Source organism: Anabrus simplex, chromosome 4 (genome assembly GCF_040414725.1).
Source record: "Anabrus simplex isolate iqAnaSimp1 chromosome 4, ASM4041472v1, whole genome shotgun sequence".
NCBI lineage: Eukaryota > Metazoa > Arthropoda > Insecta > Orthoptera > Tettigoniidae > Anabrus > Anabrus simplex.
The window spans coordinates 348,715,755-348,739,914 of NC_090268.1; the positions used below are offsets into that span (position 1 = coordinate 348,715,755).

A 24,160-nucleotide genomic window follows, 5' to 3' on the forward strand; every position below is an offset into this window, starting at 1 on the left:
AGTTACTTGCTTTACAACTAGCCACTTTCATGTTGAAGTTTCCAGGAATATTTTTCTAAGCGCATTTCTGTGACCTCTTTGTTATGTACTTAGGAATTTCCAAATCTGTTGTTAGAGCTGTCTTCCTTTGAAATGTCTCAATTAGGTTTTAGTTTCTTTTGAACAGCTCACCGCGGAAGTGGAGTGCGGATCTGGGGCAAAAATACGGACGAATTTTGTTCTTTGCCATACGAGGAACTTGAAAACATTTTAATGAAATGCTTTGAGGGAAAAAGGAGTGAACACTCCAAGTGAGGGGAACATACTTACCAAAAGCACGAGGAGTCGCACCTAAGCTGGTTCGGTCGATTTCCATGCTTCTAATGGCTGGTTTGATCGTTTTAAAAAACGGCACAATCTTTTGTTCCAAAACATGTGCGGCGAGAGTATGGAAGTTAACGACAATACAGTCGTGTAAAAGTTGTGAAAAAGAATACATTACCTCGACTTCTTGAACGATATGATGCTAAGGATATTTTTAACGCCAATGAAATGGGAGCGTTTTACAATTTGCTCCTGTCCAAGACATACGCTGTTCGTGGAGAAAAATGCCACGCAGGCAAAAAAAAAGTAAAGCACGACTGACAGTGCTGTTGTATTAACAGCGACAGGAGAGAAAAATTGGGGCAGCACTGGACAGACTGGATATTGTCTGCTGGTACTTCTCCTCCAACGTTGATGAAGACCTCATCAACAGTCTCAACCAAATTGAGAGAAAACTTCTTTCCTTGAGACTCTGGGCAAGAGGAAGCAAACTGATGTACTGGACTACTTCAGAAAGTGAAAATTAATGTGCTTATTGTTATGGTTCCCATGGTCTATTTTTCACAAATTTCTTTAAAATCATGTTAGGCCTCTGTTCCTTCAATTTAAAATTGCAAGTCAGTAACACCTATTTCTCTTTTCATTGCTGCAGGTTGTGCTCCCAATTGTCCACTAGGGACTTTGTTACGTCTGCTCTTTTGTAAACATTTTCTGTTATTTTTGTGTTAATTCGAGTTTTTAGTATTAATATGTTCACTTATTATTTCTTGACATTACATTAGGAATGAACTTGATGGATGAAGCTGTACGCATAAACCGGCTTCGGTGGTGGGGTCATGTGAGGCGAATGGAGGAGGATAGGTTACCTCGGAGAATAATGGACTCTGTTATGGAGGATAAGAGAAGTAGAGGGAGACCAAGACGACGATGGTTAGACTCTGTTTCTAACGATTTAAAGATAAGAGGTATAGAACTAAATGAGGCCACAACACTAGTTGCAAATCGAGGATTGTGGCGACGTTTAGTAAATTCTCAGAGGCTTGCAGACTGAACTCTGAAAGGCATAACAGTCTATAATGATAATGTATGTATGTATGTATTACATTAGTTCATCATCATAGGGGCCGATGACCTTCGATGTTAGGCCCCTTAAAACAACAAGCATCATCATCAAGCAGTTCATCATCATCATCATCATCATCATCATCATCATGGTACAGTTCCAGTTTCCTGGGTACTGTTAATGAGCCTCTTCCACTTCTTCCTGTCCATATACAACTTATCATGGAGATCATCATCCACTGTTCATCCTCTGGTAACTAGATCAACCTTGATCATGTCCATCCATCGGACTTTAGGTCTTCCTGCAGGTCTTTTCCCCTCCACCTGTCTTTCCAAATTTATTCTGGCTGTTGTTGTAGGTTCCAGCCTTATCACATGCCCTTACCACTGTAGTCTGGATGCGCCGGTTCGGTCTAATAGGGATGTCTTTATTCCGGCTTCTTTCCTCACTGCCTCATTTCTTAACTTGTCCATCTTGGTCTTCTGGATGGTGGATCTAAGAAATTTCATCTCTGATGCTTGCAGTCTTGATGAATCTCTTTTTGTGAGGGTGCACGCTTGAATCCCATAGGTCAATATTGGTATGAAATAGCTGTTAAGCATCATCAGTTTGGCCAGTTTTGGAATCATGTCATCCCATAAAAGTGTTCTTACTTGTTGGTAGAATTCTGATCCCTTTTTCACTCCGTTTGTAATTTCCTTTCTGACTGAATTATCACTGGAGATTACACTTCCAAGGTAAGGAAAACGTCCACACACGCTACCTGGTGGTCTCCTAGTTTTACACTTGCTGGACGCCCTTCTCTGTTGGCTGCCATCACCACTGTCTTGGTCTCGCTGATGTTGAGGTTATATTCCTGGAACTGGGATTTCCAAACGTTGAGTCTGGCCTGTCCTTCCTCTTGTTTCACCCCAACTCATGATATCATCAGCAAAGGCCACTGCATACAGTTCACCTAACTTTTCCTTGAAGTTCTTCATTATATTGTCCATAACAGTGATGAACAGTAGTGGGGACAGTGCACTTCCTTGTTGAACTCCACTCTTGGTTTCAAACCATGATGATCGACCTTCCCCAATTTGTACACAGCTAGTATAGTCTTTGTACAACATCTGAATTTTCCTTACCAGTCCTTCATGCACATTTCTTTTCCTCAGGCACTCCCTGATCTTATATCTTATAACACTATCATAGGCCTTTTCTATGTCCAGGAATACAATGACCAGGTTCTTGCCTTTCTCCCAATACTTTTCCATCAGCATTGTGGGTGCTAAAAATTAGATCATTGTTGATCTGTTACTTCTGAATCCATACTGCTCCTCCTTTAACTGTGGTTCAATGATGGTTCTCAATCTACATAAATGTTATCTATCAAGATCTCCTTTCTATGATCTTCTCTAGAAATTTTAGCCCATGAGACAGCAATGTTACTCCTCTATAGCTGGTGGGTTTCCATCTGCTGCCTTTCTTAAACAGGGGAATTATAATGCCCTTGCTCCAAACTGCAGGTATTTTGTTGTCTGTCCATATGGCATTTAGTACTCTGTGCAGCCAATCTATACCCTGGATGCCTCCTGCCTTTATCATGTACGCATTCACTTCGTCTGCACCTGAAGATTTTCCTTTAGGCATAGATTTTAAGGCTGTCTCAGTTTCTGTCCAGGTGATGGGAGGCTCCTCATTGTAGGCTTGGATTTCCAGTTCTGTATTTTGTTCTTGAATGGATCTATTCAGTAAGTGGTCGAAATTGTTCTTCAGGATTTCTCTCATGTCACTATCAGTCCTAACTAGATTTCCATTTTCATCTTCAAGTGCCTTTATGGTATTCATTGGCTTCCTTTTACCTCTGGTAACACTATACAGTAGTTTCTTACTGCCTATGCTGTCTTCCTCCAGTTTCTGAGTGAATATATTCCATGCCTTGTTCTTTTAACGTCCAGTTTCATGTTTCAGTATAATTGCTCAAGGTTTCTGATCTTTGCCTGGTCTGTAGTAAGATCCGGTTTATTCTTCTCCCAATCCCTTTCTTTCCACAACAGATTTCTTTCCCTAATTGCTGCTCTCACTCTTTTATTCCACCACGGTGTTTCCTTCTCCCTTGTTTTCATACTTGTCTTTCCACAAACTTCAGTTGCTTCAGTTACATTAGTTAAAAACATGAATGTATTATTATTTCTTGTGATATATAGCTTACTTTCTTTGAACCCCCTTTTAAGGAAAACCCCTTTTTAAGGAAGAAATCACATCCACATCCCCACATCCTCCTGAGATTTGTTAAAAACGGGTTCCACTGTATATAGAATTAAAATTGTTATCATTTATGTCTTATACATTTTTACCGTACAACCAAATTGAGAGGAAGCAAACTGCTGTACTGGACTATTTCAGAAAGTGAAGGTTAATATCCTTATTCTCACAGTTCTCATGGTCTATTTTTCACAAATCTCTTTAAAATCATGTTAGGCCTCTGTTCCTTCAAGTTAAAATTGTAAGTCAGTGACACAGAATTGAATGAAAATTTGTAGGTAAAGTCTGGGAATATGGTACTGCAGTCTAGGCTATAGATAACTTTTATTCACACTGTATTAAATCGTAGTTTAGGGGAAGGTTCCTAAAATTTCATACTTTAAATACTCATGTTCTTGATCCTATCAAAAAGTACTACATAACAGATGTTATGGAGCATAAAAGTTCCAATCATTAATGTCTTATACAGTTTTACCGTATCAACTATGATAATAGAATTCATGAATTTAGGCTATGTTGCTTAGTCCACATCAATGTCGTATCTCCCAACTTTTGAAAACTCACGTGCGACAAAAAATCTAACGATTTTCGACATACCCCGGCTTGATGATACAGATGTCGATTCCCATAGGGGATGTGTAATATTTGTTCCGAATGAGTAAATTTATAATACCAATATAAATGGTCCGTTATTGGACATTATAAATTTTCCAGCTAACTCATTCCAGGTTGCCAGCGTTTCGCCCCCGTGTGCTAGGCTGGGCTCATCAGTTGGTACCTAGCACACCTACCAAGACGCATGGCCAGTGCATACCGTGGAGGCCACTGCGTAGGCTAATTGTAGCCACCGGCAGTGCCAATGCACTATGAGACACTCTGTCTCACAACTAAAAATTGATGCCTGCTTGGCCATCAGATGATACAGATGTCGATTCCCATAGGGGATGTTGTGAGACAGAGTGTCTCATAGTGCATTGGCACTGCCGGTGGCTACAATTAGCCTACGCAGTGGCCTCCACGGTATGCACTGGCCATGCGTCTTGGTAGGTGTGCTAGGTACCAACTGATGAGCCCAGCCTAGCACACGGGGCGAAACGCTGGCAACCTGGAATGAGTTAGCTGGAAAATTTATAATGTCCAATAACGGACCATTTATATTGGTATTATAAATTTACTCATTCGGAACAAATATTACACATCCCCTATGGGAATCGACATCTGTATCATCTGATGGCCAAGCAGGCATCAATTTTTAGTTGTGAGACAGAGTGTCTCATAGTGCATTGGCACTGCCGGTGGCTACAATTAGCCTACGCAGTGGCCTCCACGGTATGCACTGGCCATGCGTCTTGGTAGGTGTGCTAGGTACCAACTGATGAGCCCAGCCTAGCACATGGGGGCAAAACGCTGGCAACCTGGAATGAGTTAGCTGGAAAATTTATAATGTCCAATAACGGACCATTTATATTGGTATTATACCCCGGCTTGACGAAAATAATAATACTTCTGGGCAACAAAATACAAGAATTATGAAGTGTGTTGGGGATATCACTAATAAATAAAACACTGAATCACTTTACTTCGTCATGGCTGCCATCTTTATTCTTACTTGCTACAAACCAGTACAAAACAAAAGCATAAATACAAGCGATATGGCAGTTCCCAGTAGCTCCGCTAGATAGCAGGAGCTCATACTTGAAATACTAAACTATGTACAGGGAGATTGCATATCCAAATCACATAACGCCGTTAGAGTGTGTACGAGTCCTTTTCTATGAATCTCCAACATCCTCCCCACCCTGGTCTATCTCGAGTGGGATGACCAGCTGGACAGGTCGTGTCACATTGTTTCCGTCCGAGGTGCGAAGAATAACCGTTCTAGTTCTCCCGTCACGTCCTTCGCGTAATTCTTCGACCCGTGCTTTATTCCACATGTGTCTTGGGCGTGTATCCTCTTGTAGTAAAACTACGTCACCGACTCTGATTCTTGACCCGTGGTCTCTGGGCTGGCGAACTTCGTGAAAATTCCGTAATAGTAGCAAATACTCTTTACTCCAACGCTTCCAGAAGTCGTCAGTCATTCGCTGGAGTAGTCTGAAGGTTCTAACAAGGTCTCGCCTGGGTGGTTCTGGTCCAGTAGGTATCGTGGTGAGTCGATCGCCAACGAGGAAGTGGGCTGGAGTCAATACACCACCATTGTCATCATGTTGCGTCAAGGGTCTTGTGTTTAATACGGCTTCTATGCTGGTCAAAACAGTCCGTAGCCCTTCATCATCAATAGTGGAACGTCCAAGTATTTTCCGTAGACATCGCTTGGTGAGGCCGATTAGTCTTTCCCACCATCCTCCCCACCAAGCGGCACGTGGGGCAATGAACTTCCATGTGATACCTTGCTGGGCCATATAGTGGTGTGTCCGTGCCGCTGTCAGTTCTCTCCACAAGTCTGTTAACTCTGCGTTCGCTGAATGGAATGTCTGAGCGTTGTCGCTGTAGATCGTGTGTGGTATACCACGTCGGCCTATAAACCTCTGCAAGGCCTGTAGGAATTTGTCGACATGTCACCGCACAGTTCCAAGTGTAAGGCACGCGTTGTTGCACAGGTGAATAATGCAATGTAGGCTTTCTTCATGAGGTTGCCAGAAGTAACGTACAGTGGTCCTGCGAAGTCTAGTCCCGTTACTTCGAATGGTCTGGAAGGACGTAGACGATCCATAGGAAGTGGTGCTTCTAATTCCGTCGGTCTCCTCCGGTGAACAACTTTACACGGAAGGCAAGTGTGTAAGACCTTCTTGATTGTTTGGCGTGCTCGCAAGATCCAGAATTCTGTGCGTAGTTCAGTTAGGATAGCTGAAACACCTAGATGGTGAAGTCTTATGTGAGTTTGTTTTATCAGAAGTTTACAGAATGCGTGTGAGCCATCCAGAAGTATTGGGTGCTTTTCGTTGTTCGAGATGTCTGCGTGTTGCAGCCGTCCGCCTAGTCGGAGGATACCATGTTGTAGAAATGGATTGTAGCGAAAGATCTTCGAAGCTCGTGCTAGTGGAAGATTATTCTTCAGGGCTTGCAGTTCAGAAGCAAAGCATTCCTGTTGAACTTGCTTTATCCAGTACGTTCTTACTTCTTCCATTTCTGAGGCTGTGAAGTTCTGACAATACTTAGTTTTCTCCTTCAAACGTTTCACGAATCGTAGAATCCACGCAGTAACTCGTAAAAGTTTCCAGTATGTACTAAATCGTGAGGCAGCAAACAATGGTTCTGGGGTGGTGGTTGCAAGAACTTGAGTGGTCTTCCTTTCCTCAGGTAGAGTCATATTAGTGGGGGTGACATCTCTGGGCCATGAGTAGGAAGGTCCATTCAACCACGAAGGTCCGTGCCACCATGAGTCCAAGGACTCCAGTTGGTGTGCTTGAAGTCCTCTAGAAAGGTGGTCAGCTGGGTTGTTGATTCCGGGACAGTGTCTCCACTGACTGGACGTGGTATGAGTCAAAATTTCAGTCACCCGGTTACAGACAAATGTCTTCCAACGGTTGGGATTACTTCTTATCCACCCCAGTGTGACTGTAGAATCGCTCCATAACGTGGCAGGGATGGACGTTACTCCAGTGGCTTCGTAAAAATAATGTAGAAGTCGGGAACCGACCAAGGCTGCTAACAATTCGAGCCTGGGAAGTGTCACTTTCTTCACAGGGGATAGTCTGGCCTTGCTGCATACTAAACGAACAGTGTAAGCGTCGTCGACAAGTGACCGGACGTACAATGCGGCGCCGTATGCTCTTTCGGAGGCGTCGCAAAACACGTGCAGTGATATGTCTGTACCGGAATTTGAAATGGCAATCCATCGTGGTATTCGGATTGGAGAGAGGTACTGTAGGTGTGAGAGCCAATCGTTCCATCGATGGGCGAGATTAGGCGGTAAAATTTCTTCCCATGCCAGTCCTTGGCACCAAGTATCTTGGAAAAGGATTTTGGCAGTGATTGACACGGGTGAAAATAGTCCAAGTGGGTCGTAGAAACGTGCGGTGGCTTTCAGTAGCTGTCGTTTAGTTGCTGGCTGTGTGGATAGTTTTGCAGTGACGTCACCTGGGGTTGTAAAGAGTTGGTCTGATTCCGCATTCCAGTCGATACCTAATACTCGTGTCTGCAGTACGACTTCTCGAGTTTCTGCTTTCCAAATGTTCATTAATGGCAAGGAATTCGTGACCCATTTGGAGAGTGGGAGTCGAATGTGGCGCAGGAGGGCTGTCAGTTCATAATAAAGAGTAACGGCCGTATTGTCGTCTTCTACGCTGGCAGTGAAGTCATCCATAAATGTGCAAGCATCTAGGAGAGGCGCTGCCGTGGGATAAGTGTTGTAGTGTAGGGTAGCTAGTTCACGGAGAGTGGCTGAGAGGAGGAACGGGCTACAGGTGAGGCCGAAGGGTAGCCGGGTAAATCGGTACGTTACGACGTCCTCTGTTGTCGTGTAGGTTCCGTCTGTAGTAGTTTCGATGCGGTACCAAAGAAATCTGGTGAGATCTCTATCTTTTTCGTCGAGGGCTAGCTGGAGGAACGCCTGGGTACCGTCACATGCGATGGCCTTTCGATGCAATCGAAACCTTAAGAGGGTGGCAAAAATTTCGGTTAGGAGATTTGGACCCATGTGGAGGGTATCGTTGAGGGATGGGAATCCTGGTTCGTGAGAGGAAGCGTCGTACACTATTCTCCATTTAGTGACATCTCGTTTCTCCTTCCTGACGGCATGGTGTGGCAGATAAAACATATTTCCAGGGATTGCGGTATCGGGGGCTAGTTCCACTTGCTCTCGAAGCACGTAGTCCAACATTAGCGTCTGATACATGTTCTTGAAAGTGGCGTCTTGATGTAGCCGTTTCTGTAGTGTTCGAAACCTTGCCTCGGTTGTTGCCAAATTATCGGATAAGACTATATCCCGTTTGCGAGGAAGGGATACGACTCTTCGTCCGTTGTGGATGCGGTAATTGTCGTGGAACTCTTGAAGAATAGCAGCATCCGTGTCGTCTAGTTGTCTGTGTTTCGTCTCTCGAATGCCGATTGTCTCTAGGTCCCAAAAACTTCGCATGGAGTCGTCAGATATCTCGTCATTGTTGACGGAGACGTGGTTCGTCATGACATGATTGACAGTGGTACCAGAACGGTTGCCTGTGAGGACCCAACCGAAGATTGTTGGAAGTAGGACTAAGGAGGGTGTGATGGGCTGTGGTGGATCTAGTTTCACGACTTTCCAATAATTGTCTGCACCAATAAGGATTTCAATCGGCAAGTCATCTGCGTCGTTGGTTTTTGGATCAGCGAGTGGCAGATTGCTGTGGTTAAGAGTGACTGCTGGGTGAGATGAATAAGTGTTGGCACTTTCGAAAGCTGTGATAGTGACGGCGGTTTTTGTCGAAAATCCGATCATTTCAAATTGGGTGAGTCGACGTGGCTGAAAGCTATTGCTAGTTGTTTCGAAGGCTGTGACTGCTAGGTCTCGAGTACAGATTACTGGTAGCTGTAGAGTGTCCAATAATGACGTGGCAATAAAACTTGATTGACTTCCAGCGTCTAGAAGGCATCGTGTGATTTTGTGTGTCCCTGTTGGTCCTTGTATCTGAACACGGGCTGTCTGCAGAAATGAAAAACTGGGTGGCCCTGTTTCAATCTTTCCGACAGAAGTTGATTGGGATTGGCTCTGGTTGCAGATGGATACGTGGTGAAGTTGTTTGCATTTAGAGCATGACACTCTGCCCTTCTTGTTGCAGTTCTGGACATTGTGACCTCGATTGAGGCAGAGAAAGCATCTTTTGGAGAGTTTCAGCTTCTCCACCCTAGCTTGGGGTAGGACTACTTGTGTGCATCCCTGTGCCCAGTGACCTCTGCTTTCGCAGAAGGCACAGAATGGTGTTACTGCGGGCTTGTTCTGCTCCCTCCTTAACTTTTGTGGCCTAGTACTGACTTGGAGAGCAGCTGCTGTAGGTTGGTAAAGTGATGGAAGTGCGATGCTGCTCTCTCCCCTGAGTTTCTGAGTGTTAAGGGCCGCTTCTACCTCCTCACGAAGAAATTCTATCAGAGACATCATATGACCTTCGGAGATTTTGTTGCGCTTTGCGTGAATTAGCCAACGTGTGCAGATTGGCGCTGGAAAAGCTCGTAAAATCTTCGGGGCAATCACGCGTCCGTAAACATTAATGTCTTCGCCGAGCGCCTTGAGGGCTTGAACTCTACGGTGGCACTCCAGGTATGTCACGTTGAGATCATCGGGATTCTCTGATAATGTGGGTGGTAAATTCTCCAGGTAGTTCAGATGAGCCTGAATTATTTTATCCTTGTCGCCATAACGTTCAGTAAGTAAAGTCTTGACCTGGGCGTAGGTTTCTGAACTAAGTGCTATACCATCGACGAGTTGCTTGGGTTCCCCTCGTAGATATCCTCGTAATAACACGTGCTTGCTAATGTCTGGAATCGTGGTGTTGTTATCAACTGCTGTCTCGAACTGTTCCCAGAAACGAGACCAGGACTCTATGTCACCTGAGAATGGCTCAATGTGTATTGTCGGGAGTTTAAATTCCGGAACAACTGGGGGTGGAACATAATAGCTAGAACTGGGAATGGATGCTGACGCATTTGTCTCTGCTGGTTTCCGTGTAAGAACTTTGTTGGCATGCTGTATAGCTCTTGTTGCACTGTCGACATAGTTTTCACATGCCTGTACATCTGTTTCATAATCTGTGTCGGGTAACTGGTCGTGTATAACATCATCTGAGGAAACTAATAATTGCAAAGTGTTCTGAAGTCTATCACGAAGATATTCTATTTCGTCATAGTCTGGTGTACTTGTTTTGTCTTTTAAAAGATTGACAAAGCGCGTTAAATTAGCTCGCAGAGTACTTCGCTTTCTTTTCAGAAGGGACAGGTCTTGTATAGACATCGCTGACGGTGTGACAAACGGGCGATTTATGACAGCTGAGGAGAGGGTGCAGATGAACGTGCTGCAGGCAGGGCTTTGTTCCCGTGACAGTAGGTAGTTGGGCCGGTAATAGTCCGCCTTGTTTCCAGTAGATGGCAGCACTTGTCACACAGACCGGCGTGAAGTTGTTTTAGAAAGAACGATATTCTTGAAGCATGCAGAAATAATATCTACACCAATGCAATAATGCCGTATAATCCCCATATAGCATGCTACGTTAGTGATTCAGTACATTGTATCTCAGAAGAAAGAACTGTTCTACTCATCGTGATCCTGGGTCGAGTGGCGTGATGAAACATTCCCTTTACAGGAGATCCGTGGTTACTTGGCGTGAAAGTTCTCCAAATCTTGAAAGTTCGTGATGAAACGTATCGTAACTTGAACAGATGGGTTATTTCGGCACCATAAATGTTGGGGATATCACTAATAAATAAAACACTGAATCACTTTACTTCGTCATGGCTGCCATCTTTATTCTTACTTGCTACAAACCAGTACAAAACAAAAGCATAAATACAAGCGATATGGCAGTTCCCAGTAGCTCCGCTAGATAGCAGGAGCTCATACTTGAAATACTAAACTATGTACAGGGAGATTGCATATCCAAATCACATAACGCCGTTAGAGTGTGTACGAGTCCTTTTCTATGAATCTCCAACAAAGTGTTTTACTGCTTTGAGTGTTTATGTTATAATTTTATGTGACGTTCAGTGGTCAGGTTCCTTTCGATGTTTCAGTTTGTTCTCGGACATTTTCTTACGTTATGTTCCTATTGTAGATTATCGTGAATAAATCCAGCAAGAAACAGTACTCCCAGAGATTCAAAGAATCATATTCTGGTGATTTTACGTGCATAGTAAAATGAAGAAGGGGAGAAAAATTTGCCTTTTACACGGTATGTGGGTGCGATGTTAATATTGCACATGGTGGATGCAACGATTTAGGTGGTGATGAATTAGTTATTGGCATTCAGACTCTGAACATAGTGAATGATCTCCAGGATACAAATAAATCCCTTTTCTTTTCATCAGTGAGAAACTACTTTTGTACTGCCTGTGACTACATAATCAACAAGTTTCCACTCAAGGTTGATGTGTTAAAAGCATGCTGAAGTTGCTAGGTTAGACAAAATTTAAGATGCAGTTTTCTTCCATTCATTTTATTCTTGGAAATGTTTCCTATCATGTTATGCAAAGAAGAGAATGAAACTACAGATGAGGTGGTGAATGAATTCAGATTGATGACACTTTGGTTGCAAATCACGATGCTGCAGGCGATTCCAGTTGGGCACAAATATCAAGAATTTGTGGAACCGATGGACTTCTTTACGTATAACAATTTCTAGAGTAATGGTGTCTATTCTCACCATACACCACAGCAATGCAGAATGTGAACCTGATTCCAGCCTTGTGAAGAAAAACAGAACAGAGTTAAGATCATCCATGTCCAATGAATCTCTGGAGTCTATTTCTATTCTGAAGACCAGGAGTTCTGGTCCTTGTTATAACAAAACATTTTCTCAAGACTTTTTGCAGGAAGCTAAAAAGGCTACAACTATGACTTTCAAGTCGAACTAGTGTTTGATTTGCAGTGTCTATTATATTATTTCTTGCCTGTGTTATGTTAAACGAGTTTTATTGTGTAAAGCCTTTTTCAATTATCGCATATGTGCTTAATTTATCAAGGATGTCCTTGTTATGTATGCTCCAAACTAATATTCACCACACCTGCTGCTATTTAACATGGATTTCTTCTTGATTGTTATATTCATCTGCAAATCATTGGCCCATGATGTAAGTAGATATGATTTGTTTGAAGTATCCTGTTTAAAGCATGAATTCTTGGGTATTAGTTCAGCCCATGGGCTCCCGTATTTGTAATGTTACAAGTAAGTGGAATTAATGAAATCTTACTTTGAGAACATCTCAGAGGAGAGATGGGTTTATTGCGATGTCCAGGAACCGACCATCCCGCCCCTAGAAGCACATTTACTTTTATAACCTAATTAAGATTATTACATGCCATTTTCATTTCTGAAGTAGGTACTTGTATTCCTATTGGTCAATGTAAAGTGGCACGTTATCTCCTTCCTGTCAAGAATGTTGATCATAATCCGTTACCAACTGCAGCACAATAAAAGCGCAAGTAAATGTAACATTACGAAACTAAAGGCCTAAGGCCGCTTTGCAGCTTCCAACCGCCCAGACCAATGGTCTTCTCCACGGCAAGAATCCTAACTGCTCAGACCAATCGTCTTGTCTAGATCCTATCCTAACCATATATGAAACTAGGGGTCTAAGGCCGCTTCGAGGCTTCTAACCGTCCAAACCAATAGTCTAGTCCACTGCAAGAATCCTAACCGTCCAGACCAATGGTCTTCTCCATGGCAAGAATCCTAACCCTCCAGACCAATCGCCTTGTCCAGATCCTATCCTAATCCTAGCCGTCCGCACGGCAAGAACGTAGAACAATCGAAACATAGTTTCTAAGTACAGAGGTTGGCAGCACTGAGCACTGCTGCAGAACATCCTTTCCAAGAAGGCTGTGAGCGAGTAAACAAGTGATAGTCGTTATGTGTCTGAGCGAATGGGGCCCACGGGCTGAACTAATGATGATTCGGTAAATATCTGGAAGTACTGTTCATAAACAAAGAACAACACTCGTGTAGTCGAAGAATATAGGTTAAATCACAACATATGAACGGAGCGGAACAAAGAATTTGCAGAGCAGAGCCTGTCGACACCTAAGATTCACATGGAAGAACTGTTATACCGGCTTTAAATTCAATTCCAATAACGACACAAACATCGCATGGTTACAAATACCAATCATATCAAAGAATCAGTTATCGACTATCGTGGACTTGACTTCGATCCACGCAAACAATCGATTGTATGGAAGTGGAGCGATTATCGAATGTTGTTTCAAATTTTTGTCTGCAAAGTCGTAAAATGACACCGTCCATCCATAAACACATAAAATGCTGCAATTTCCGTAAGTTTTATGGATAAACCGTAAAAATTGGCACGTATGCAATGCCTATCATTGCTAACATGGAAATATTGTATGATTGTGTTAACTGGCGATGATTTTGGTTACTTCATAAGGTGGCCATAGGTTTGTATCGACAAGGAAAATCGACAAGATGAGTATAAAAACTGAGAAAACCCCCCGTAAAGGATCGTTCGCTGGAAGAATAAGACAAGAGGGAGTCATGAAAGAAGGAAGGACTCTCTTTACATTAGAAGCTCTAATATCCCTGAATCGGAAGAAAACAATGTGAAAACCTACAATATCAAAAGCTCATAGAACTGATCAACAATAAAATTACATTGACCATTGTTGTGATTTGTCTCTTCTGCTGCCACTCATCTCCGATATATGGGATTACTGCTACATCCCAAGTAAAACAGCATGCTGAATATTGGTGGGAAATAGCTGGGAGTTCGATAACTTTGCACATTCCATATGACTGACCCGTCAACAATGGGTATTGACCTGTGTTTTTAATTCATAATTTTTAAAACTTGTCGTGTGTTCCTTGTCTTTTACAAACCATATTAATCTTTATCTTATTTGTCTATTCCATTTATCAGTGTTTTTCTGGCTTTCTTTTTATTCGTAACTTCTCAATAACAGAAAAAACACACACACACATAACCCCTACCTATGTCTTTCTCTCTCTGGTAAGAAAGCTATATACAACAAAATATACCTGTACAGAAAACAAATGGAGAGAAGTGCCTTTACACAGAAAGCATGCGTGAAAAGTGTACACATAAAAGAAACACAAGCAAACCTCCACAGATAATGGCTGGAACAAAAAAAAAAGTAACTCTGACCAATGCTTGATGTTTTAATTAGAGGTCTAATATATGGACTATTAATCCAAAGAAGAAAACTGACAGTCTCTCACCATTAGAAACAGAACACAGAAGGGCTAAACAGGCTTAGGTACAACTTACATCATTGAAGGCAGAAGAGATCAAAAGTTTACTAGTGGAGTTTGTAAGGCGAAGATGACAGAAAGGAGATATATACAGTCGAACCTGCCCTAACGGACACCTTTTTTCAGCGGACACCTCCCTATACGGACAATTTTCCTCGGAACCGATTTTATTTTAGATAAGGCAAGTGTTAAATTGGCCTCATTTAAGCGGACACCTCAAACTCCGGACAGTGGACATCGCCATTTGTCCCATCCACTTGACTTAAGCGGACACTATACACGTTGCAGGACAATTTATTACGCGGGACCACATGTCATCCTTTCTTTTAAAACCATTCTTCAGACATAAGGAAATCCCTTTTGAATGTTTTTACTATTTCAAGTGCAATGGGGAGAGAAGGTACATCGGAATGCAGTTCTACCTAGTGGTGTATAGGCCTATTCTGAGAATTCTAATTGCCCAGAAATGCTGCCAGAGACTGTTGACTCACAAGTTACCTGGGGATTTTCTTCCCTTCTTGCATCATTCTATTAAAGACTCGGATTGTCGCTGATAAGGCCGAGCTCAGGTAGTCAACTTGAGAAGGAAAAGACAGTACAGGCACTAATCAGTGGGACAGAAATACCATAGCATTTCAGTTGTCTGTTAAACATAAGCAACAAGGGGCGATCGTGTTTAGATCTCGAGGCAAGAAGAAATGTGATTAGAGAGAGTGACATGGGACTTAAAGTGAGAAAGCTTGCCGAAAAATTCAACTGCGGGAAAACTCAAATAAACAATATTGTGAAGAATAGAACTGAAATTTTAAAGGAGTCGGAGGACAATAGGAATCGAGGAGTGAAAAGAAAGGGGAGGTCAGTTTTTTTTTTTCAGAAGTGAACGTTGCGGTATATGAGTGGTTAAGTGTGCTCGAGTGAAGAAACTGTGTGCGAGTGGACCAATGTTACAAGAAAAAGCTCGAGAAATCGCAAATAATCTGAAAGTTGAGAATTTTGTAGCTAGCAGTGGTTGGTTAGAATGTTTTAGAAAACGTCATAACGTTAGTTTCAAAACAGTCTGTGGAGAAGGTGGCGATGTGTCTGCGACTGAAGTAGCGGATTGGAAAGATAGGCTACCAGACATTATATTTAAGGTGGATGTTCTTTGTCGTTAAAATTTTTGATTATTTTTACAAACTTGTTTTAGCGGACACCTCTCGTAACGGACATTTTTCCTCGGAACTTAAGGCGTCCTCAGAAGGGAGGTTCGACTGTGTATTTAAAATACATCACCCAACTTGGTGATCTGTAAGAACAGAGATCTCATAAGTAGACCAGGTGATAACTTATTTTGCTAAACTAGAAATTGCATCAAAGGATAAAATAATCATTAATTCAATGGGGCGATAACATTTTTACCAGAGTAGGAAAAAAAACCCTACATGGTAAATAATGTACATTGATATGACATTACCTCTCGTTGTAGGAGCTCGATTGTAGATTCCTTATCCGCAACATGTCTTTGTAGATTATTTATTATTCCTTCTAATTCAACAATCCTTGTTTCAAAGGTAGAATTCTGGAAAACACATGATTGCATTCAGCACGATTTATAACATGATGCAAATTAAAGTAGTAAAAAAATTAGAACCAAGTCATATCTGAATCAGTAATACCTTCTTTCTCTCCTGTTCCAAGGTTGCTTTCAAGCTACTAGTTTCCTGCTTAGTTAGAATGTTCTCCTTTTCTACTTCAATAAGTTGATTGCGGAATTTCTCCTCTGAAATGGTAACAATTCAATATTTTCAAAATAACAATCAGAGAAAGGTAACCAAACATACCACCATAAAAACATACAATTATTTTATACAAAAATGATGACAGGTATAGAATCTAACAGCAAGATTATTGGCAGGCTTATATGAAAAAAGGTTTATTGAAGCAAAGAAGGGAAACTGGTTTCGGAAAACCTTCATGACAGCCAAAGGCAAAACTCAGTACCTGCAAATCTGAGCATAAATGATTTTATTGTTGCGTATAGTTTATCTTTAAGCTACGATGTCCTAAACATTTTTTTTTTTTTGCTAGTTGCTTCACGTCGCACCGACACGGATATGTCTTATGGCGACGATGAGACAGGGAAGTGCTAGGAATGGGAAGGAAGCGGCCATGGCCTTAATTAAGGTACAGCCCCAACATTTGCCTGGTGTAAAAATGGGAAACCACGGAAAACTATCTTCAGGGCTGCCGGCAGTGGGGTTCGAACCTACTATCTCTCGAATACTGGATACTGGCCGCACTTAAGCGACTGCAACTATCGAGCTCGGTATGTCCTAAACATTTGCCCCACCCTTCCTTCTCACAATAGGTAGTGGATATCATCAGTGCTTTACAACCCTACAGTCAAGCATATTTTATACACATAATAGGGGATAGAATTTTCTGGAGATTTGGGAACCCAAGATGTGACATTTTAAAATAGGAAACTAAGTGACTTTAAAATATTCAGTATTTTCAGAATTCATTAGTGTTAATTTTATCCTCGTTGCAAGTTGGGGGCTTCATTCATCCCATCCCTGACCCGGTCATTGACTGGAAAACAGGTTGTAGGTTTTCATTACTCTTAATTTCTTTACAAAAAATACACGTTAACAATGAATACATTCATACACCAAGATGGCTAAAAACTATATTCTGATTTTTAAATCCAAGAAAAAAATTATTTGTTCTGAAGAGGAACATTATTGTAAACAGAGAAAAAATATCTGTATGTAGCATCTATAAAAGGTGAAGAATGCAGAGTGCAAATCAGCGTAATTGATGGTTATCGTGGGTAACATAGAAATAATGTACACCTTTTCTCCACAGTTCAGTTTAATTTTAATAATCCTTTGCAATTCTTTCACATCTATGATAGTTGCACTTTTGCTCACATAGCAACAAATGTTCAAATTCTAACATTTCCTTGACATGGGAAGGAAAATCAAGGGCTAAGTGATCTAGTCAGGGGAAGAGTTCAGGATAGGTATTAGTGAAGAATTGGTATGAGTCACTGCTGATAGAACAGCAGAGGGAACATTGGGAACAGGGAAGTGTCATAACTGAGGTGGAGGGAGGTAAGAGGAAACAGACAGGTAGGAAAGAGACACACAGTAGAGGACACAGCTGACAACTTCTAGAAATCAAAAATAGGAATATTTTTTAATTCTTGGATTTCACCACATATACTAGTGCCACGGCCTAAGTGAAAAAAGGACAGGATAAAAGGCGTAAATATCTACAGTTACAATGTGAACTGATCATTAAATTTAAAATCAAACTAAAAAACCTAAAAAGGGCTACAAGAAAATGTACCTAATCACTCTCATTTAATACACATGCATACAAATCTTCTTCCTCCTCCGCCTTTTCCCACACCTGTGGGGTCACGGTGCGAACTCTGCCGCACATGCCCTTCTTGTTGCCAACCTTATATGGAAGGATGTAATCACTATTGCATGTTTCTGTGGTGGTTGGTAATGTATTGTCTGAATACAGAAGGAAAAAGTGTTGGAACAAACACAAACATCCAGTCCCTGAGCCAGAAGAATTAATCACATACGACTAAAACCTCTGAGTAAACTCTTTCAAGATTAAAATTATTGTCTCCACCTTTCCAATACAAATTTGTGTTGAATTTATATTGAAAAGGTGGACAAAATAATTTTAATCTTGAAAGAGTTCACTTATTGTATTTTCAATACGGAACAAAATGAGATTAGTTACTTGTAAAACCTCTGACCCGGCGGGGAATCGAACCCGGGACTCTCTGAACTGAAGGCCTCAACACTGACCATTCAGCCAATGAGTCTGACATATACATGACATATATGAATAATATTTATATCACACCGACACATGCAACAAAACACACAATAGCTTCTTTTATTAGACTGTAAAATGAATAGAAATTTATTTTTATAGGTATCTCTGAATACTTGGAGATAACATTTGTTATGTTTTCTGGCCATAACGTGAAAAGTAAACACCAGAAACATTCACCGACACAACTCCCTGAAATACATTCAAACTCATTAAAATTATGAAGTAAGAATGAACAAAAATTCACAGAAATACAAACTACCACATACATTAGTTACATAGACTTTGACAGGGGGAAAAGCACAGAACTGTTAGAAAAAACACGTGGCCTACAATTCCAACGAAATTACACACAGAAACGATGTCAATAGTGCGCGAACCACACAATAACAAACTCATTCTTTCGTCCCGATTAACTGAGTCGCTAGTCTCTCTTGCTTATAGGATGATTGCCGTCCCGAATCTCCAGCCGTAAAGCACACATGCTGCTGTAGCGAACAGGAAACACGATGGCGACGGACGATAAACTTCCGAAATAAAGCATCAAATAAATACGCTTGAAAATGAGGTTGGGTAAATTACACAAGCACGTAAGAATTTATCCTTTATGCCCGGGGAAGACTACTGACACTACTGGAGGTTATATTGGTCAAAAATAGAAGTAAAAATAAATTGGAAAATGAGTTAAATCGGAAGGGTTGGCAGGTATGAGGGCAGGAAAGATAAGTGGAACAGGGTTATGAGAGGGAGGAAAGGATGAAGGACGTAGGTTCTGCAACTGTCAGGGAGATGAGGGAGACCAGCAGAACACAAGATCTAATGTAGTGGGAGAAATTGAGGCTCTGGTCAACACAGAGAAAGTGTGGGGAGGAAAGGTAGTTTTTCAGCCAGGAATTAGGTTAACCTGCGAAGACTCGTGTGCAGGCTTGTGACATTACGATGAGCACACTGTCTTAAAGACAACAATTAGGCTTAAGAGCAATCGTCATCAACAACGATTTACCGCTCCTCTAAGCCGGATGTGGGTGTTTGCGAGCCTCTTCCAGTTCGTCCTGTCCATCCACACCTGATGTTCTACGAGGGCCATCTGGAAAGTAGTACCGGTTAGCGCCGCATGAAGCGCTGACGACTCGGGTAGCCGCTGGGCAAGGTCAGACCGCGTCAGTGGCTTGTCTGCCTGCTCTGTGCGAGGTTGCGTGACGCTAGCATTGCCTGTGTTGTGTCTGGGATCGTTTAAAATGTTTAAACAAATTGAGAACCCCGCCAGTTGTGAAGTGAGGGCCGTAATTGAATTTCTTAATGCACGAAACGTTCGACCTTGTGATATTCATCGCCAATTAACGGAGGTGTATGGAGACAATGCGATGGACGAGTCGTCTGTTCGGCGCTGGTGTCGCAACTTCAACCTGGGGAGGGGGAATACACATGATGAGGAGCGTTCAGGGAGACCATCTGTCATTACAGACCAACTGCTGAGCGCAGTAGATGAATGTGTGAGGGACAATCGGCGCGTCACAATTGATGAACTCTGTGAACATTTTCCTAATGTGTCTCAAACAATTGTTCATGAAATTATCAAAGACCATCTGCATTATTCAAAAATCTGTGCAAGGTGGGTCCCTCGCATGCTTACAGAGGAGCACAAAACCAAGCGTATGGCTGCAGCACTGACGTTTCTGGGACGTTATTCCGATGAAGGAGAATCTTTCCTGACTCGCATCATTACTGGGGACGAAACATGGGTTTGTTATGCATCGCCTGAGAGTAAACGACAGTCAATAAGAGTGGCATTATGCTCATTCACCAAACAAACCAAAAAAATTCAAGACAGTTCTGTCCACCAGGAAACTCGTGGCAACCGTTTTCTGGGATCGCCGACATGTACTGCTCATTAATTTTATGGCCCAGTGAGACACAATTAATGCTAATGTGTATTGTGAAACATTAAAGAAATTACGGTGGGCAATACAAAATCGACGGCGAGGTCTATTGTCTACAGGCGTCATTCTCCTTCATGACAATGCCAGGCCTCATGCAGCTGCGATAACACAACAACTTTAGCAGCAATTCAAGTGGGAAACCTTCGACCATCCCCTGTATAGCCCGGACTTGGCCTCTTTAGATTTTCATCTCTTTACGAAGCTTAAAGACTTTCTGGCGGGAAAAAGATTTGACAGCGATGAAGAATTAAAACAAGCTGTGACTACATATCTCAATACGCTGGCGGCGGAGGACTACGACGCTGGAATACAAAAACTCGTCCCATGTTATGACAAAAGCCTAAATTTGCTTGGAGATTATGTGGAGAAGTAGTGTACAGTATGCTCTTTCCAATAAAAATGTGTATATTTGTTAATATTTACTCCTGTGTCTTTATTGCACAAACGGGTACCACTTTCCGGATGGCCTTCGTACCTTTTGCTGCCAATTTTCATCATGTTCGGCAAGGTCTTTGAAAATTTGCTTTTCCCAACTATCACGAGGCCTCCTTCTGGGCTTCTTACCGACAACATTCCTTTCATAGTATGCTTTTGGGGTCCTAATAGCAGCCACCCTTCTCGTATGTCCATACCATCGTAATATGCTTAATTCTAAGGTTACCAACAGGCTCTTGCCCAATCCAAGTTGTTGCCGAATACTTTCACTCCTTATTTTGTTCCTCTTTGTCTTTTGGAGACATGACCGAAGGAACTTCATTTCAGTGGCCTGTAGGCGACTTTGTGCTGATCTAGTCAACGTTGCTACTTCCATTCTGTATGTTAGAATTGGTACAAGATATGTTAATCACTCACTAATGATCTGCATTTAGGGAAGTCGCCCAGGTGGCAGATTCCCTATCTGTTGTTTTCCTAGCCTTCTCTTAAATGATTGCAAAGAAATTGGAAATTTATTGAATATCTTCCTTGGTAAATTATTCCAATCCCTAACTCCCCTTCCTATAAATGAACATTTACCCCAATTTGTCCCCTTGAATTCCAGCCTTATCTTCATATTGTCATCTTTCCTACTTTTAAAGGCACCACTCAAAATTATTTGTCTACTAATGTCATTCCACACCATCTCTCCAGCTCGGAACATACCACTTAAAATAAGAAACAATGTTAGGTTCAATGGTCCACCCAATCAATATACCTCACTTTACAAGTGAAAACTATTTAATATAAAAAAAACTTATTAAACATAACCTGGAACATATTTTGTCTCATTTGAGACTATCAGCCATAACATCTCATAGTAGATTACAAAGCTTATTGTTGCTGTCTTAGTAATTGAAAAAAATGGAAGAACCCATGTCTTTTAAGAACTATTTGAGAATACACTAAAGAGGGAGGAGTTGGAGAGTCTGAGGGAGATAATTAAGATTCTCACAGAAGACAGGAAGGAAGATAGGACTCCCTCAAACAATGTACAGGTTACAGTAGGTATACATACAAGAGGGAGGGGAAGGAAATGGGGGAGTTGTAGAAGACAGGTGGTCTAATGTTCTAAGGGGAAGGAGATAGCAGGCTAAGGGCTCTATTCAGTATCAGAATTCAGGACAGGTGTCTGTGCGAAATCCGTACAAGTCACTCCAGGTAGAACAACAGAGGGAAGATGAGGGACAGGGAACTGTTGCTGAGATGTGTGGAAGTAGGAGGAAGGGAAAAGGTAGGAAAGGGAAATGTAGAGTAGAGGATAGGAAAAGACAGGTGGAGCAGGGTCATGGTAAGGAGAAAAGGGAGGAGGAAGTAGCTTCTGCAGCTATCAGGAAAGACAGGGCTGACCAGGAGGGGAGGGGATCAAATGAGGTGGGTAGGGTTGAGGCTCTGGTCATGGGGGATTCCATCGTCAGAAATGTGGGGAAAGTGTGTGGAGGAAAGGGAACCAGGGTAGAGTGTTATCCAGGAATTAGGTTGAGGCAGATGTTGAGGAAAGTAGAAGAAAGGGAGGAGGGGAAGAGACAATGGGTTGGGATATAGTGCCATATCTGAAGTAGTTATTTGATTATTGTTTGGTTGAAGGAGCTATGCCAGATGAATGGAGAGTTGCTATAGTAGCCCCTTTGTATAAAGGAAAGGGTGATAGACATAAAGCTGAAAATTACAGGCCAGTAAGTTTGACATGCATTGTATGTAAGCTTTGGGAAGGCATTCTTTCTGATTATATTAGACATGTTTGCGAAATTAATAACTGGTTCGATAGAAGGCAGTTCGGTTTTAGGAAAGGTTATTCCACTGAAGCTCAACTTGTAGGATTCCAGCAAGATATAGCAGATATCTTGGATTCAGGAGGTCAATCGCTGTCTAAAAGCATTTGATAGAGTGGATCATGGGAGACTACTGGCAAAAATGAGTGCAATTGGACTAGACAAAAGAGTGACTGAATGGGTTGCTATATTTCTAGAAAATAGATCTCGGAGAATTAGAGCAGGCAAAGCTTTATCTGACCCTGTAATAATTAAGAGGGGAATTCCTCAAGGCAGTATTATTGGACCTTTATGTTTCCTTATATATATAAATGATATGAGTAAACAAGTGGAATCAGAGGTAAGGCTTTTTGCGGATGATGTTATTCTCTATAGAGTAATAAATAAGTTACAAGATTGTGAGCAACTGCAAAATGACCTTGATAATGTGAGATGGACAGCAGGCAATGGCATGTTGATAAACGGGGTTAAAAGTCAGGTTGTGAGTTTTACAAATAGGAAAAGTCCTCTCAGTTTTAATTATTGCGTTGATGGGGTGAAAGTTCCTTTTGGGGATCATTATAAGTATCTAGGTGTTAATATAAGGAAAGTTCTTCTTTGGGGTAATCACAAATGGGATTGTAAATAAAGGGTACAGATCTCTGCACATGGTTATGAGGGTGTTTAGTGGTTGTAGTAAGGATGTAAAGAAGAGGGCATATACATCTCTGGTAAGACCCCAACTAGAGTATGGTTCCAGTGTATGGGCCCCTCACCAGGATTACCTGATTCAAGAACTAGAAAAAATCCAAAGAAAAGCAGCTCGATTTGTTCTGGGTGATTTCTGACAAAAGAGTAGCATTACAGAAATGTTGCAAAGTTTGGGCTGGGAAGAATTGGGAGAGAGAAGACGAGCTGCTCAACTGATTGGCCTGGGTAAGGATTTGGTAGAGAACTTAATTTCGTGGCCCCAGAGTGTGGTTGCATGTCGGCCTGCAGCTGCAGAGAGTGTCAGTCCCAAGCCAGCCTTATTCTCTTTGCGCCTGACGTGTTGGTGCTTAATTTTACATTCATGAGGCCTCTTTCAGACGGCACGGTTTCGACCCACTTCCGCGCTTAGCTGCCGGTCTGCCTAGGCCTAAACTGGGAACTGATTGTTCATATGGAATCTTTCAGATGATGCGGAGGCGGAGAGCAACAAAGGGTGGAAGAAATGTTTGAGCAGGCAGTCCGTGGTGTCGCAGTCTCACGCCCACAGTTACTTATTGAACATTAGTTTTTGTGCATGTCATCATACACAGCGGACTGATCGTGATCGCGACAGCAGTACTGCGACTTGTATTAGAACCCGATAGTATACCTACAAGGAAGTAGAAATGGATTCAGACGATAAACAAAAGTAGGCCCGGTCTCACCCATTTGACATATCGGTATTATTTCTCATTTTCAATTTCAAAAAGTTATTAGTGTGCCTTTTTTTCCTTTTCCTGTGTAATTTACAGTGGTTGTTATGGAACCCAAAATAGACATTGAGAACTGAATAATGTTGGAAATACCAATGGTCTTGTGTTCGGGAAAGCGTGATATCATTTAGACCCGTTATTGAGAAAGTGAGCCTCCGTGTCTCAGACG

At 41.9% G+C, this 24,160-nt stretch overlaps 1 protein-coding gene across 2 annotated transcripts in view; it reads right to left on the reverse strand.

Moving 5' to 3' along the window:
- Positions 1–24,160, reverse strand: part of pav (pavarotti) — a 277,353-nt gene that overhangs the window by 81,249 nt on the left and 171,944 nt on the right. For both annotated transcript variants that reach the window (XM_067145761.2, XM_067145760.2), the window contains exons 10-11: positions 16,179–16,282; positions 15,977–16,081 (exon numbers count right to left, since the gene is read on the reverse strand). In XM_067145761.2, the coding sequence (XP_067001862.2) occupies positions 15,977–16,081; positions 16,179–16,282 (209 nt within the window). The remainder of the gene's footprint in view (positions 1–15,976; positions 16,082–16,178; positions 16,283–24,160) is intronic.